Source organism: Panthera pardus, unplaced genomic scaffold (genome assembly GCF_024362965.1).
Source record: "Panthera pardus isolate Hobbes unplaced genomic scaffold, ASM2436296v1 HiC_scaffold_22, whole genome shotgun sequence".
Taxonomy (NCBI): domain Eukaryota; kingdom Metazoa; phylum Chordata; class Mammalia; order Carnivora; family Felidae; genus Panthera; species Panthera pardus.
In genome coordinates, this window is record NW_026526788.1 from 64,393,477 (window position 1) to 64,411,471 (window position 17,995).

The 17,995-nt window shown below is 43.6% G+C and overlaps 1 protein-coding gene across 7 annotated transcripts in view; it reads right to left on the minus strand.

Moving 5' to 3' along the window:
- The window catches only part of SORCS1 (sortilin related VPS10 domain containing receptor 1), a 546,182-nt gene extending 532,786 nt beyond the window's left edge, over window positions 1-13,396 (minus strand). For 5 of the 7 annotated variants that reach the window (XM_053909904.1, XM_053909903.1, XM_053909905.1 and 2 more), the window contains exon 1: window positions 12,252-13,395. In XM_053909904.1, coding sequence (XP_053765879.1) covers window positions 12,252-12,809 — 558 coding nt within the window. In that variant the 5' untranslated portion in view covers window positions 12,810-13,395. Of the gene's footprint in view, window positions 1-12,251 lie in introns of all 7 variants that reach the window. The other 2 variants (XM_053909906.1, XM_053909900.1) reach the window with 1 other exon arrangement.
- Window positions 13,397-17,995: the final 4,599 nt, after the last annotated feature.

Consider the following 17,995-nt stretch of genomic DNA (forward strand, 5'->3'; position numbering starts at 1 on the left):
AAGAAAGCACTCTTAAGACATGCTTAAAAGTGCATAAATACTACACACACCCCTTCCACCCCACACCCAGCCAACCAGCACGAGTGGTTCTCAAAGCTACCACACACGTAAGATTGGCTGCGTCTGCTGGCAACATGACAGGGCTGGGTTTGGACCCCCCAGAGCAAAGACCAGGGAAGTACTGTTGCCAAAGGACAAGGGTACCATGAGACTAGGACTCAGTTCTGTTCTGCATTCTTTATGAGCTGACAGTGAGTTCTCTCCACTCAGTGGTATGTTTCCTATTTCATCTCTCACTTTCTTTCTGTGATTTACTCCACGCTTCCATGTCTCTGTTACAATTCTTTGTTTGTCCATCTGCTTTTCTCTGTCTCTGGTCTGTCTGTCTCTTGCCTCACCTTCTCTTTAGCCTCCTCTTTCTTGGTCCACCTCTGCTGTCTCTGTCTTTCTCTCTGTCTCTCTCTCTGTCTCTCTCTCTCTCTTATTCTTTGTATCTCTCAGCTTCCACTGTCTGTCTCTCTTCGGTTTCTTTTTCTTTGTTCTGGAGATGTTCTTCCATTCAGCTCTCACAATCAGTAAGCATCCTTACAGCAATATCTAATATTCCACTTTTGAGAGTAGAGACTTAAGTGTAGTACATCAGTGTTTAAGCAGTTGTGAGCATATGGGATGCACACATTTATTATGTATGCGCTCATGTGTACATACATGACTTAGAGATGGAGACTAAGCTCAAGACAGAGACATAGATTCAAAATGGAATGCATGTTCTTTTAATGGGAACTGAAGCTACTACAATTTCTGGAAGGGGTTGTCAGTTTGGTGAAATGGCCTCAGATCTCTCTTTCTGGGATCAGCAAAGGGGAAGGTAAACAAAAGACCCGCCGGCCCCTGCTGCTGCTCACCCGGAAGAGAGACACAGAGTGATCTTTCTGCTTTGCAAAAACCCTGGGCACTCGCTCTCTCCCAACAATAGCGATTGGAAGCAAATCAGGCAACTTGAACGTGGGCTCTTTGTTTAGTTCAGTTGCCTGGAATTCAGTTCTAATGAGGCCAAGTTCAAAATCTCCTTTGCTCACTCTTATTTTTTTTCATTTTTCAAGTAACTTTTAAAAGTAACTCAAGCAATGTATATTTATTGAGAAACAACAGCATAACTATGGACAAACAAAAAGCATCACCTATAAAGCCAACATTCCTTATAATCACAGGAAATGTTTTCAATCATACCTTTCCTCTTTTGTAATGGTATTTTATAGCATACAATAAAATTTTGAAATTATTGAGCCCTTCCATGTTCAGGTATATTTCTAGAGGCTTGAGATATATGAGGGAAATGCATAGACAAAAAACCCCACGGACTTCATGTGTCTTATATTTGTACTATTTTTCAATCTATTTTTCCCTTTCTGGTATTTTGTGGGTGGTTTCCCAATTATATACATATATACATAGGTATATAATATGTATATGTATATATGTGTATATACACGTATATATATGTATATATATTTACATAAGCAATCTTTTTGTGGCTGAATATTCTACAACACTCGTAAACAAGATCATGGATTGTTTAAGTGAAAAGCCATTTTCCCCAAGGAACAAGCAAACAAAATCGTATAGTTACTAAGGGCTGCTGGCCCCAAAACATATGACTTTGTGTGCAGATTTCAAGCTGAAAATAATCAAAGTCCAAAAGACTTGGGAAAAATCTTTGACCTTCCCCCTAACTGCCAAAAAGAATCTGGATGGAGGACCTGTTTCAGGAAGGGTGCTATCACCATAGACAACTACACTGTAATACGAACTAAGTGTGAGAGACAGGGAGGAACCTAGCAAAGCATTTGTTAAAATTCCTCTCTGTATCCTATTGTTTCTACGTGGTTCGGAAAATATTTCCTTTACTAAACACTTGATCTTCTTTATCTTCCTGTAAATTGTCCTCCCCCACCCCCTTTCAAGTCTCAGACCCATACCCCTTTTCTTTAGTTCAGAATGATGTATATATCCCATGCTGTTTTACCGTCTTTGGAATTTCATATTTATGTGGATTCCCTACATGTAAGAATAAAATATTATTTTCTCCTGTCATTCTGTCTCATGTCAATTTAATTCTTAGACAAGAACTCTGAAGGGTAGAGGAAAATTTTTCTATCCCAAAAACAGCAAATATTTAGTAAGCAATTTGCAATATTGTGATTTATAATAAATGTATATTTGATCTTTATTTCATCATTGGCACCAAATTCCAAAGACTCTTAGAATTTCCTATATGATGAGAGAGATAAAAGTGTCCTTTTTTATGTTAATGAGATGACTATGGGACCACACCTAAGGATGGGAGCTGGTTGCCAGGAGAACCATCCACCTGATTGGAAGGTTGCAAACTTTTAGTCCCAGTCCCTAACCTCTGAGGAAGGGAGAGGGGCTAGAGGCTGAACTGCCGGCCAATGATTTAATCAATTGTGCCTATGGAATAAAGCCTCCATAAAACCCAATAGGATAGGGTTCCAAGAGATTCTAGGTTGGTAAACATGTTGAGATTCAGGGAGAGCAGCATGCTCAGAGAGAACACGGAAGCTCTGCCTTTTCCCCAAATCTTGCTCAACGCATCTCTTCCATATGGCTATTCCTGAGTTATATCCTTTTGTAATAAACTGGAAATTTAGTAAGTAAAATATTTCTCTTGAGTTCTATAAGCTTTTCTAGCAAATTAATCAAACCCAAGGAGAGATTCATTGGAACTTCAAATTTACAGCTAGTTGGTCACAAGCACAGGCGACACCTTGGGCTGTGAATGGCATCTGAAGTTGGGAGGGGGTGGCAGTCCTGTTGGACTGAGCTCTTCACTGGTGGACTCTGAGGTGCTGCCTCTGGGTACACAGTGCCGAAGTTGAGTTGAATTGTAGGACACCCACCTGTTGTCAGAGTTTTGCTTGTTGGTGTGGAAGCCCCCACACCAACCAACACACACACACACACACACACACACACACACACACACACACACACACACATTGGAAATCACGTCCAGACACTTATTACAACTACTATGTGCAAATAGCTGGAGACATTGAGAAGGATGACAAAAGCATAAGACAGGGTCTTGGACCCATAACAAGAAAATGTAGCTGAAATAGAAAAACATAACTGCAGAAACAAGAGTATTATCATGAGCAGCATATTAAAAACACCATTTAGTAGGTCATACTCGAGCATTAGTAATACTAGTACTAATACTAACAAAATAGTGGTAACACCAATAACGATGATAATAGCTAACCTTCAATGATTGGTTGCTATCTGCCAGATGCCACTTTCAGCACTTTTGAATCTAGTGTCTCCTTTAACCAGTAAGAAACCATATAAAAAATATAGCGTTATCGTTTCCATTTTACAGCTAAGGAAATGAAGGCACAGAATTATAAAGTTAATTGCCCAAGTTCACCGATCTAGCACATAGCGGAGTGGGAACTCAAACCCATAACTAAACATTGTGTTCTAATTAAAATAATGTCCTCTTTCAGCCACTGAAGACATGGTCTGCCCGTGGTCATCTGGACATCCAGGAAAGATAACTGCCTAGGATATATTCAGCGATAAAAAACATCACCATCCGGCAAAAAAGCATCATCTTCTTCCTGGGGAATCTGCACTGTCCCACGTAACTGTCTCTCATTCTCCTAAGGCACCTTGTACCAGGTCTTTCCCACAGGGGTCACAGTTTCCGTGGAGAAGCTGATAAAAAAGCTGTGGGCTCCAGCTCACCACAGGGAAAAGTGAAGCATATTGACACAAGGTTGTACAGACAACGGAAGGGGTTCATAGACCCCAAAACTCACACGTGAATCTTAGGAAAATGATTTTCAAGCTTTATAGACTTCCTAAGGGAGTCTGTAAAACATAAAGATTCCTAGTCCCCACCAACAGATGTAAAAGCAGGTCCCATGAGGGCAAGCTCTTTAAGAAATGCTGCCCGAGGTGCCCACAGCTGCCCAGTTTAGAATTCCCCTGTCAACTTGGCAAAACCTACGTCAGGGTAAAGACGGATACAGATAGATTTCTAAGCAGGTGACAACCATGCCTAAAATAGCCCTTCCTCCCCAATGATTCTTATCAAGAGTGTATTTTGGGAAGTGCTAAGACAAGGGGAAGGCCTATTGCTTTTAACTCCCCTCCCCTCCCCCAAAGACCCTGAAGCAGAAGGATCTATGGTCCACAATTCAGTGTCTCAATAGCCTCTGCTACTCTGGTTAGGGAAAGATGACTAAAGGCATCAATCCATTGGCTTCAGGGCACAACATGATTAGTTGGTAGCTTCTGATAGCATGATTTTTATTAGCAGTTTCTTTAAAAAGTATACAAGTTGTCCACACTTTCACTCAAGGTTCATTAGCCAGCAGGGAGAAGCCAAACAGCACATCCCACACATCCTCCCAGAATAACAAGAAGACACGTTTTAATAACCCCAGGAGAGCCACTCAAGGGGACAGATGGCCCTTGAGGCTTTGATTGAGCTCTGTCATGAAGCAGATTATTACTAAGTAAAATATATCAGGTTAGTGCCCTGATCAGGATGATATGATAGGGGAAAACCCTGAGGTGGGGTCCTCATGCCAAAAGTTCCCCTACCATCCCTCTGCACTGACTTGTGAAGTTCTTGCTAAAGAAACTCAGAACTAAACCCTTACAGAGAGTCAACGTGATCAAATGGAAAATGCTTTGGAGCCAGAAAGGACAAAATTCCAATTCCAGCTGTGCCACCTTCTAACTGGGTGACCTTGCCCAAGCAAGTTCTTTAAGCCCTGACTTCCACAACTCTAGAATGAGGACAATAATACCTCATTTGTATTACGGTGGTGGGAAGATGAAGTTAAACAGTGTGATGCTCTAGAAAGTTCTTTCAGGGAAGCTTCTCACAAATTTGGTGGTTATTTATATGATTGTCAAGAGGGGTTTCTGTTACAATCAATAGATCTTATCTGGCTATAGAGAGCTATCCCTAGTGTTCAGTGAACTCCCCTTTGCTCCATTCCCCCACCCATGCCCCAAAAGTCAGAATAAGCAGTGAAGGCAATAGCTGAGAACTCTGTTATATAATCTTTGAGCCAATAAACCCCATCAGTATCAACAGGCACCCTTCAATTTGACTACCGCTGCTCCCAAATGTTGACACGTTAGGTTCCCTTGACTGAGATCACACTTACTATTATTTTAAACTACATTTAATCTGTATCAGCCAATTAAAGAGAGGAAGAAGTGAATATGCCCCTCTTCTCCCTCAAGCTCCTTCTGCAACTAGCCCAGTTGTAAGTAATCATACCTCTCAAGTCCATTAGCAGTGGAATATGAAGAATGGGTTTTTGCCAGAGACCTTGCTTGCAGAAAGCCCCATCATCTGTCTTTAAGGTCCCCTTTTAAAGGTTTAAACAATGCCATGAGCCTTCTGATGAGTCCACCTGCTCTGAAGCCCAGAATAGCTGAGCACAGAACTCAGGATCTCCATGGCCAATACCCACACTTCTTCCCACAGTGGAAAACATTATGGACACAGGTGCATAGGCCTCAGATAAACCAAGGGGCTAGGATGTAGCTGTGTTCTAACTCTTGCCTGTGGAAAGCCAGCAGGGGGCCAAGCCAAGAATCAGTCACATGGTGTGGCAAAACACTGTTGACTCTCTTCTTCCACTAACTGACCTACTTAATAGCAGTGCCTTCATTTCCCTACCTGAGAAATGTAGATGATATTTGTCTTTCCTATCTCATGGGCCCGTGGGGAGAAAACCAACTGAGGTAAGGAAAGAAACGTTCCAATCTTTGAAAGCTGAGGCATTTTGCAAAGGAAATGGCTATAAGGGATCTAAAGTGCTGTAACAACATTCAGGAGTGCTATAGAAACAGACACAGTATCTCTTATACACAGGGAAAATTTCATGTAGGATTTCCTACAGAACATTCATGTCCTTTTTCTCTCTACTTATGGTTTAGAAGAGGCTCTGTTCTTTCCTTATGAACTTTGCACAGTAAGGTTCTACTTTGTTTCTTGCCAACCATTTGACTACTCGATCCACCCCACGGAAAAGAGTGTGCATGCCCCTCCAGAGTAACCACTCCACCTCCACGGAGCCCGGCTCCACCTCCCATGTGCCACACGTATTCCCTGCCATCCCTGTTAGCCACTGCACTGACACCATTTGGCTTGTTTCCTCCCTAGGACACACAGATGCATTCTCCACCCTTTCTAGCCAGAGATATAGAATGGTAATTGAGATATCCACAAAGACAGAACAAATATTTTACGTATGTTGAGGGACTTAACATAAGCTGGCAAGGAGCCAAATTAATTTACCCTCTGGGCAGCCTGGCCAGTGATATTTCTGACCAGGGACTTAAACAAAACAAAGGCCTTTACAGAAAACTGTGTGTGGAAAATGTCTATGTAAAAATGAAACAGTGATGACTCTAGCTGAGATCTAAGGTGCAAACAAAGGCAATCGTATCTTTCACGAAGGTAAAGAGTGCATCTTTCAGTGACCACACAGGTTTTCTTTTCTTTTGGGGGGGGGGGGTTGGAATATACCCAAAGACACTAGAAGATCAATTTGCATATCTTGGCTTAAATCATATTTTTAAAATGATTTCTAAGATTAACACGTCAGTTAAACATAGTTTACATTTAAAGTAGGCTAATTTATTGGAACACACAGGAATATTTACATCTCTACTCTTGACCTTTACTCTTGCTATCCATTCAGTTCAAAATATCCTTGTAATAACCTCCATCTCTTAATAAAGATTTTCTCTACATTTCAAGGTTCACTTGAAGTACCTGCTCCACCAGGAAGTTTGAAGGCCACCCTACTCAGTAGATGTCTGATTCTCTTCTGAACTCGATAGCATCCTCTGCCCTCAGTGGGTTCTCAGATTCTGTTACCTCTTCAGAGAACTCTTTAAGTACAAGACAGAAAGCTCCTTGAGGGCAGGGAATAATTACTCCCACCTTTGGGCGTCGCTGCACATATATCTGTATTAGAAGTGTCTAACAAATGTTAGGACTCAATATATATTTGTAGAATTAAAGGTCAATACGACAATTTGTGCAAGCTTCTTAGCACAATGCTGCCACATGGCAATCTCTCCTTGGAGGTAATTTTTATTCTCTTAGATAAATCATTAAAGAATTATTAAATAAACAATTCCATCAGGTTTTGTGCCTTAGTCTAGGGAGTTTCTGGGGTCCCTCCATAAAAAGATGTGGATAGAGTTCCCAGAGTCAACATTTATGTCATTTTCCTCTAGAACACCCCACTGAATATATTAGGGGAAACTAAATTCCCAATCTCATATGAAGCAATTTTGTTGTCCAAAGATACAAAGTTCCTTCATGAGAAGATGTGACCCAAAAAAAACCATAATAAATTAGATTTTGCTGCAAGTCAACATTGAAATGAATGCCTGCTTGTATCTCAAATGTTTTGATTTCTTATGAATGGATACACATATTAACCATGGAAAAAGGAGGAATCGTGTGGAACAAAAGGCTTGCTGCTTACAGGTCAAGGGTACAGGTCATTTTGTCACTCGTGTGTCCCCAACTCTCCTAGTACACTTAAATGTAGGTGCACAATACGTGCAGGCTGAACAAACTATTAAGTTACTTCCAACCTGTAGGAGATTTCCATGGCATTCTAGTCTATCTGCATCATTTTACAGAGGATGAAATTGAGGCCCCATAGGACACATTATGACTACATATCTAGTTTGTGTACACAGTCGGGACTATAACTCAGCATTCTTATCCACCACTGAGAATTATTTATTAAACTAAAAGAACAAGTAGCATTTGTTGAGCACTTACTATGTATCAGCAACTTCATATACATGATATCAACTGTTCAGGAAAAAAGCCTGCAAAAGCTGTACTATCCCCATATTTTAGTTGAGGAAGGCGAAGTTCAAAGAATTTAACTGTCTTGTTCAAGGCAAAGTGTGGTAAGCAGGAGACCTAACACTCAAACTCAAATCTCTCTGCTTCCAAACCCCCTGCCTCCCGTGTCACACCACATTAACATTCACTAACAGCACAAAGCACCGATCAGAGAAGGAATTATGTGGGCTTGTTAGAGAGAGCTAAAACCCTTTATCATTTTACTTTAAAAACAAGCCAAAAAATATGTCTAAATGTACAATCAAATCAAGTGTTTACGTGCAACCTCTCTATAAATCAGATTTAGAAGTAACTTCGAAAAGCAATCTGTTCCTGAAGAACACTAGATCTGAGAGCTGAATGATGGCAGGTTACCTCGTGCTCAATGAATCACCAGGTGCAGATTCCATGTCTCACTAAAGACGAAGAGGTAGGCGGATAAGAGAACAAGCAAATCACTACTTAAGGTAAAGAGTGCAATGTGACAGGCACCTGTTAAAGTCCTTGCTTTTCTACAGATGGAGCTTACAGCTAGGACTGTGCCTTCCTCCACCATCATCTGAAATCCCCCCCAAGATAGGATGATTTAAAATTCTGACTCCAAAAGGCCTGAGTTTTTCTGTTCTACCTTAAAGTCTTTAAGACCAGCCATTCTGTGAGGTTGGGAAATCGGCTTACTCAGGGTTCCAGCCCCTATTTGACACTGACCTTCTGTAACATCTTAGCAATTCATTCAGCTTTCTACAGCTTCGGTTTTTCTTCTCTGTGTAATGAGAATAAGAATATCTCCTCATAGCAGGTCTGTGAAAATTAAGTGAGGTGATGGAAGAGAAGACATCTACCCAAAACCTGACCCAAGTTGGGATTCGGTGTATTCACTAAGGTTCCATGGTAAATGTCAAGTCCTGGAACAGCTAAAGGCAAGGAGGTACATGGAAATCAACCAGACCATCATGATCTATGACAAATGCAGCATTAAAGTATCAGAATGGCAAAATGTAAGTGAAAGCCTCTGTTAACAAACCTTCTAATACTATTTCCAGTGAGAAAAGGACAAGGCACTAGGCTGAAATATCCAAGTTGACTCCAGCATTAAAATATGAAAAATAGATATTAACACTTGCCATTCACATATTACCTAACAAGGATTTTTATAAGGATTAATAAGTGTAGCACTTTGAAATTTCTTGGAAATAAGGAATAAATACACGCTTCATCACACATACATATACAGACAAATATATATTTTAACAAACTAAGGATTACTGTATAAATTTAGATCAGGGCACAGCATGCCTAGGATGAGTAGGGTAGGAACAATATGTTCTTGCTTAAGACACCAAGCTCATGACAAATGATTCATCCCCAGCACCTTTCATGCCAAAAGATCCCCCCAGGTGTTCCACCAACTCCAGCAACACTTTCCATCAAGCTAGACGGCAGTGGAGAGGAATCACATCACTCCCACGGATGAGGCAAAACAGTCATGTCTTTACACAACTGCACAAGTCCAACAGCGAGGGGGCAGGAAGAAGGGAAGGAGGCGAGAGAAACATCCAGAATTCCTCACAAGTTTGACAGGCAGCCTATAATTACCACACATTTACACCTTTAAGGCAGGGGTTATTGTGATCAGAAACCCTACTTAGCAAAGGCTTTTAGCTATAGGTCAGACAGATTCAGAGGATGTGTATTGCCTGTGGCCCTGAGCGGGTTGGGGGCGGGCTTAAGGGAGGGGGCTGACACCTAACCCTGAAGAAAATGAGAGCTGCCCAATGTCACCCTCCAGTTTAAATTAGTGTTTGTTTCCTCTAGGAAGAAATGAAGGGCTGTGAGTTGAGAGTTCCAAACAGGTGTAGTCCTCGACAGTCACAACCCGCTCATGTGTCACCTGGCACGTAATGAGCTGGCGTTGCCCCCATTTTAGGGATGAGGAAATTCACACTCACCATGCAATCGACTTGCCAAGAGCAAACCACAAATAAACCAGCATTAGAACCCAAGTCTCCACACTGCTTTTTACATGACAAAGTCGCCCAGAAAAGTTTTTTTTTTTATGCCTTCCTTCATTTATTTATTTTTTGTTTGTTTGTTTTTTAAACTTTGTCTCTCCTATGACTCTGGGCCAGCTTTGTTTTGTGGGACCTGGATAAAGACGATTGCTCTCCCTTTCTTTCTATATATATAATACACATACACACACACACACACACACACACACACTAAAAAACCTGTAATTTGTGTGTAAAAAGGCAGGGATGGGGAGCAGAGGGGTTCCTTGCAGAATTAAAAACTTCAAAGGGTAGAAATCTCATTAGCAACAGGGTTTGAGGGCTCAAGTCTTTAATGTGCACCACCTTGATTTCCTACATTATCTCAGATTTCCCTGCATGTTGGCTGTCCAAGCCCTGACCCTCATAAGCCCTACTGTGCTTATAAGCATCATTAAAAAAAAAAAGAAAAGAAAAAGGCTGGCAGTGCTTGGCGCCATTTCTTAAATGGAGTTTAAAATTTGCCAAAGATGTACTCTCTTTTTCCAGCTCTCTCCAAGATCTTTCAAGAGATGAACTAAAGTAGAGGTCTAATGGGTGAGTGATATTTTACAGCTTGAATTACATTAAAAGCCAGAAATATTTTGAGTCCAATGTCCTCCACTTCTTGATTCAACAAGATGTAATATGTTTGATGTGTTGAAAATCTCCCCTTAAAGCCAGAAGCTATGAGTTAATCATTTAAAGCAGTGTGAAAGTTATTCAATCAGTTTAAGAAGATTCAAGTTCAAATTGGGGGATGAATTTTAGTGGTTATGATATGAAAGATATGATAGTTAAGGTAAGAAATGAGGGCAAGGGTCTCCAGAACTTTAACGGAAAGAATTTCAGCTTCAATTATTTGATTAAACCTTTCCTGAGAACTATAGAAAACCATGGCCTCAGTCATGAGAGCTGAATTGTAGGGAAAACCTTGCTGGTGCTCCCAGGACAGACACACAAATACAAAATATTGTTGATCAGGATTTGCCTTAATACAGTTTATATCTATATACTCAAGGAACCCATAATGACAGACTATTATTTTCAAATGTTCACAACTTTCATTAAAAAGCTGACAATGAGCACAACTCACTGAAGTGGGAAGTTTTCTGGGAAGATTTCTGGCAATGACATCACAACTGAAAACATTTTGAAAGGTACCAGGCTGCACAGACTGTGCATATTACAAACACTACAATCTCAATAACCTGATGGAAGCTGAAACTTTGATTTTTTTTCTCGTTTTACTCATCCTTGGTTTTTGTGTTCTTTTCTGCTTCATGGCAGCCTAGAGAACTTTCCACACTTTTAAATCATCTTCAGTTCTTCCCATCAAAGCTAGTTCTTTACTATTTCAGCTCATTGAAGTTTCCCAGGTGCAGTTTAAGCTGGAATAGCTACCCCAGATTCAGAACATGCAGGCTTTTCCAAAAATCTAAAACCTTCCCTGACGTGGCCAAAGGTCCTGGACTGTACCCACTCTCCCTGGTGTCACTCTTCTGGAATCCAGCAATCCCCCTGGTCCCTTCCTAAAGGGAGGGCTGAGTCTTTATTTGTGAGCTTCTCTAGAGGAGGTCAGGCAATGGGGAAGAACAGGGGGTTGTTGTCACTGGGATATATCTGATCTTCCTGGGACTGATCATGCGGGGAGAACAACCACTCATTCACAGGCTGGAAAGCCCCAGCTCTCAAAACACACTGGCTGGTGCTGTTAGAAGATGCTAGAGAGTTCCTGTCCTGAAACTTGCATCCACTTGGTCCCCAGAAACAGAGAATACATTAAGGGCACCTTAGTTTCCACTACGTATCTCTTCCCTTGTGAGGAAGGGGGGGGGGGGGGGTTAGGAGCTTTGCAGAAAAATAAAAAGCTTACGAATAAAGTCTTCTTGATCTGACTTGTGCTCACCCTGAGTCTAGCAAGTAAAGAGAAAGTCACTTAAAAGAATGTCATCCTGCCTGGAAATTTAACCCATTCACCTCCGCATTAACCCCCTCTGTTTGCCTGGGTCTTCAGCTCTGTTACTACACCCATAAGACCAGGAAACAGGTATCTGCCTGCCCTGTTTGAAGCTTGGGGGGGGGGGGGGGAGGGTTGAGAGGACTCTGATGGTGTCGTGGGTCTCCTGATGGGTGACATTAACTCCTAGGGGAGGTGGGCAGGGAAGACTTTAGTTTGCAGCATCCCTCAAGTGCAGAAACCCCATTTCTCCAAATTCTCCATCAGATGACACAGCCTGCTTTTAACCCTTTCCCCCGTCACCCCTTGCCCTCAGGCCCCCTCTACTCACGCTGCTGTTGTGGCCGGACCAGTGGACCATGGCTTGGTTGTGTGCTGAGTCGCCCGTCAGCGCGAACGTGGTGCTGGTCAGCCTCAGCTCCTCCATCCGGAAGCGAGTGGCTTTGTCCGGGTCCCGCTCCAGAGTCCCAGGCCCCGGCTGCCCTCCGTCCCTTAGCATTCCCCGGGGGCTCCGGCTCGCGCCCTCTCCGCGGTCTGCCTTCCCCGGTTCCGCTTCACTCCGTCTCCGCCGGCCAGCGCGTGGGGCCATCGCCACGGACGCCGCGGTGCCCGGGGCCCGCTCCAGGGACAGCGCTCGGTCTCCGGGGGCCACCGCGAACAGCGGGCGCCCAAGGAGGGGCAGGGGTGTGGCAGCAGCTCTGTCTCGCGGTCCCCGGCCAACGAAGCCCCCCGGGGTGGCAGCCCAGCCTGGGGCCGAGCCGGGGGGCAGCTGGGGGCAGCAGGAGCCGCCGCCGCAGGCGCCCGGGACGCAGAGGACCAAGAGCCCCGCGCCGGCGAGGAGTGCGCTCAGCCCGGCTGGGGAGCCGCCGCCGGCGCCAACTTTTCCCATCGCGGGAGCGGAGAGCAGCGGAGAGGGGGCCGGAGCGGAGGCGGCGGCGCGGGGCTCTCCGCCGGCGGGCCGTGGAGGGGCGGGCGCTCAGGACCCCAACTCCATCCAAGTTGGGCCGCGGAGGGGGCGGGCGGAGGCGGCGCCGGGCAGGTGGCGGCCGCTTGCCCAGGCTGGGCTGGTGCCGAGCGCGGCTTCGGACCGAGCGAGCCGCCGCCACGCGGGGGTGGAGCTCGACTGAAGTCACGGGCGGAGCGGGCGCTGGCGCGCTGGCGGGCGACGCGCGGGGGGAGGGAGGAGGGCGCTGCCGGGGCTTCGGGCGCCGCGTCCCGCTGCCGAGCTGCGCCGCGCGGGTGGCTGCGGGGACTGGATGCGTCGCCGACCCTCCCCTCGGGCTCGCGGGCGCTGCCGCCGCCGCCGCTCACTCGGCGCCCCCGCGGCCGCGGTCTCCCGTCTCCGCGCTGAGCCCGCACGCCCCTCCCGTGGGGGCGGCCAGCCGGGGCTCGCGGAGCGCTCGCTGTGTTGGGGACTTCCTATTCCTGTTTTATTGTTTCTGTCAGTCTCGGCTGCCTTTTCCTCCCCCCACACCCCCACCCCCGGGCTCCTCCAGTTTAGATGTTAAGGCTGGGTGGGCTTCTGGTCCTTGCCTCCTTAGTCTCCGTGAGTTGGCGTCTTGACCTCAGCTTGAGCAGAGCCTGCGTGTCTCAGCCTGGGGGAGATCCCGGGAAGGCAACAGCAGAGAATGATGTAATTAAATGATCCTGTGGTGTGGTGTGTGTGTGTGTGTGTGTGTGCGCGCGCGCGTGTGGTTAGGGGGATTTTTCCATCAATTATTACGCTTAGATAGCTTTCCGGACCCCCTATAGCGCTCACTGTATTTGAAGCCAATCTTCCTGCATTTTGTGGGCATATATCTTGGCTTCCCTAAGAGACCACAAACTCACTGAGGACAGGAATTGCGAGCAACTTGGAAGAAGTGACCAGTTTATTCTTTTTGCCATTTTTATCCTCGGTGCTCGCCCCACTGTCCTACTCGGTAGGAAATCTGTCCGTCATTAATGCAATAAATACCTGTTGTGAAACTATTCTATGTCTGTATGCAAACAGAGACAGGAAAAGAGGCATGGTATTATATTTATCCTGTGTCGTTGGTGCCCAGCCCAGAGCTACTAGCACATGCCTGGAGATCCTTACCAGCAAACTTCCAGGCTTTGCCGGATGTTCTGCCACTAGTTTGCTGTGGGGCCTCAGACAAAGTGGCAATCTCTCAGCTTCCTACACTTTAAAATTAAGCGGTTGCATTAGATGACCTTTAAAATCCTTTCCACTCCTAAAATTCTATAATTGTATGATTATAATGTCTGCCCAGCCCAGCTCCCCTGCTACTGTTCAAAAGTTCAGATGAAGATTTATAGCAGGTGAATGGGCTTTGAAAATTACAAAGAATTTCTCAAAATCCAAGCCTTTTTCAAATGGAAAGTTTGCTTCTAAGGGTTGAAATACCTTCAGATTTCTTTGTAGTCTTCATGTGCTTAATAACACTTTTCTTATCATGTGGTAGCTATTAAAGTCTTCAATGCATATTTACTGATTAAATAAATGAACGCCAGGAAAAATAATAGAATTTTCAGTTACTAATTACATTTTTTGTTCATTTTCACACTTGCAAAAGAAACCTCACTGAAAAATCTGAATTGTGACGTTGTGATGGGACCAAGTTAAAAGTAACAGTAATTATTCTTCAATTAATGATATCCTTTTTGATACTGTCCAAGAGGAATTTCTTTTAAATCAATCCAACCCAGAGCAGTGTTACCCAAAAAATAACTGAAATCATAGTTCTTATCACCAATCTGAGAAATATGCAAATGAAGGGGAGTCAGACTTCTTAGCCATTAAATGTGAGGACTTGAAATCAAAGAATGTGACCTGTTTGTAAGGGAGACACAGACTACTCTTGCAAAAGCACCTTAACTCCCCAAGCCTGGATCCTCCTACAAAAGGAACACTGCCTGGCAGGCTTCTAGATGCAGAGGAGAGCCAGAGGTCCTCCCTCTTCCCAAAATGCAATGTTTGTTAAAACCCAGGGCAGCTGTTTTCCTCTCCTGAGAAAGGTTTTCAGAGCTTTGCAGGATTGTTTACTTAATGCCTTCTTTCTATGCCCTGCTAACCTCCTTTCCAATATGGATGAGTGTGGGAGAATTCCTCCAAGAGAGGAAAACCAGATTAGAAAGTCAGAACCCAAATAAATTCCCATCTAAATATAGGACTGGAAAAAGCAAAATGGAAAAAAGAAATTAGTGAATGAGAATTTTCTGGTAGTCTATTATTGCCCTACCAGAATTTAGATTGTTTTGATTTCAAAATACAGTTATTCCTGAAGAACTGGTAGAAAGAGCTGATTTTTCCTTCCCAAAAATTTCAACTCCCATCTTTTCAAACAGACTGATTACAATAATCCCTTTAAAATGAAATCATTTGGAATCCATTTGCTGAGAATTCATAGAGGGCAGACTCTTTTTAAATGCCTGACTCTAATTATTCATTTGAGAAAAAGGTGACACAGATATGGGTGAAATTGGCTCCAAGAATTTTTTCTGTATAAGTTCATTTTATTTCTTATGTCTCTGATCTTTAGTCAATAAGCAGAAAAGGAAAGTACCAGTAATTCCCTAAGCCACTTTTTTTTTCCAGAAGACTTCAAGAATTGGGCTAATCATGGGAGAAAGTGGGCTAGCCTATTTCAAGGTGTTTCTTATCCAGCAACTCACTAAGCAACCCGACAGATTTTATTAATGCAGTGCATTAAGAATGGGTTATTTGTTAGGAAAACAGTTGCTATCAGATGCCAGTAGAGAGCATAGGTTTGTAATTCCAATAAGGAGTCTTTTTATTGTGCACATGAAAAACAGGCCACCACCTAGTCTGTGGTCGTCATTTCTCACCTGGACGAGCATAACAGCCTCCTGACTGCTCTCCCCCTTCCACGACTGCTCTGCTCCATCTTGTCCCTTCATTAGTCATCTCCAAAGTGGGGTATAAGCACCCAAATTGTATCACAAGGTAATTCGTTGTGTGCAGGAAGAAAATAGCCTCATTAATATTTAATTACCAATTAACATATATATGCACGTTTCCATCTATCTAACTATACACAGAGAGGAGAGACAGAGGAAGAATATGAACATTTCGGAGCCAAGTGCTGATTGGTGTTGCATGGTCAGAAAAGTTTAGATGCCTTGCCCTGCAAAGCAGCAAAAGGGGTCTTTGAAATGTAAAACAAAACAAAATAAAACAAAAACTATTGTTCTTTGCCTCTATTTAAAACTCTTCACTGACTTGCTGCAAACAGAATAAAACCCACATGTGATCCTTGCATGGCCAATTAGGCCTGAAAGAGGTGAGTGCTGCTTTCTTCAACCACATTTGGCAGCTCTCCCCGCCCACCCGGCCACCCCCCCAACCTCCCCATTACCCATATGCTCCAGCCACTCTGGGCATCACCTCCTCCAATGTGCCAAGATTTTTTCCAACTCACTCAACTTTGCATATGCTGTTCCACCTGCCTGGAATGCCCACGACCACACCTACTTCACATGGCTGACTTCCTCACTTTAATTGTGCTTCCTTGGAGGGGCGCCTGGGTGGCGCAGTCGGTTAAGCGTCCGACTTCAGCCAGGTCGCGTCCGACTTCAGCCAGGTCACGGTCTCGCGGTCCGTGAGTTCGAGCCCCGCGTCAGGCTCTGGGCTGATGGCTCGGAGCCTGGAGCCTGTTTCCGATTCTGTGTCTCCCTCTCTCTCTGCCCCTCCCCTGTTCATGCTCTGTCTCTCTCTGTCCCAAAAATAAATAAAAAACGTTGAAAAAAAAATTTAATTGTTCTTCCTTGGAGAGGCTTTCCCTGACTCCCCAGCCAAGAAGAATTTCCTTTCACACTTTCCATATCATCCCCCTATTAGTTTCTTCTTAGCATATATAGTAGTCTTCAGTTATTTTATTTGAGTGTTTTTTGCTAAAATTCCCCAGATATACCATATGTAGGTATGGACTGCATCTCCCTTGTACATTTCTTCTTTCCCCAGTGCCTCCTTCAGTGCCTGGCTCATTGAGAGTACTCAATAAATAATGATTGGCTGGCTGAGCCACACGGATATAGTAGCCCTATCTGTACAACTTCCAATATTATCACTTTGTCAATAAGATATGTGTGTGTGCCAGAAATCATGCTGAGGATTTTACATGTATCAGCTCATTCATTCATTTTTACAAAACTCATCTCAGCTAAGTACTATAATTGTTCCCACTTCATAGATCCCTTTATACAACTACACGGAGTCACACAGCCATTTAGGGAAAGAGGAAGGCTTCAATACAGGCATCTTATTCCTAATGTGTTCTTGACTTTATGCAATACTACTTTTTCTCCAAATCCAACTAATAAAAAAATGTTTATTGATGATTTATTATGTCCCAGGCACTACAATTAGCACTTTGAATAATTTCTAACAATGTTAAACAAGCAATTTTGGAAACAAGTTGTTTAGGTTGAAGGTGAAATTTGTATTCTCCAATTTATACTTGCTTCTACTCGGTGGGCATGGGGGTTAATGTTAAAGACAGTGGTGTATTCACTACAGACACAACCTTACTGCAGGAGTCACAGGAGCTGTCACACTGGTTTCCTGTCTTCCCCTTTCCCTAGGTCCCTCCATATCTAGCGGATAACTTGGCTTCAGCTGCACTAAATCACATTATATGCTTCATCATTAGAACAATGTCTTTTAATAGCTCTCAAAATACTTGGCTCCCCTTGGATACCATTGAGACAAGGTGTCTTGCATTTCAGATCAATTACATGAGGAACCATAGAAAGAAAGAGGGAAAATAATACGCAGACTCTTCCCATTATCTACCGAAGGGGATAATGGGAATTTACAAAAAACAAAAACAAACAAACAAACAAAAACCCCAAAAACACCGCTCTTTAAAATACTTCCAGGTGCCAACACATACTGGCCTGGGTCTGCATCCAGTAATTGTGTCTCTTCTCATATCCCCATTTGAAGTGGCTTTAACCAAAGGGCTTAAACCCTCTTATCTGTAAAAATAGGTCTAAGATTATCTATTTGACTCACAAGGATGTTGTAAAAGTTAATTCAACTTCATACACCTCTTGCAGATAACAATCCAG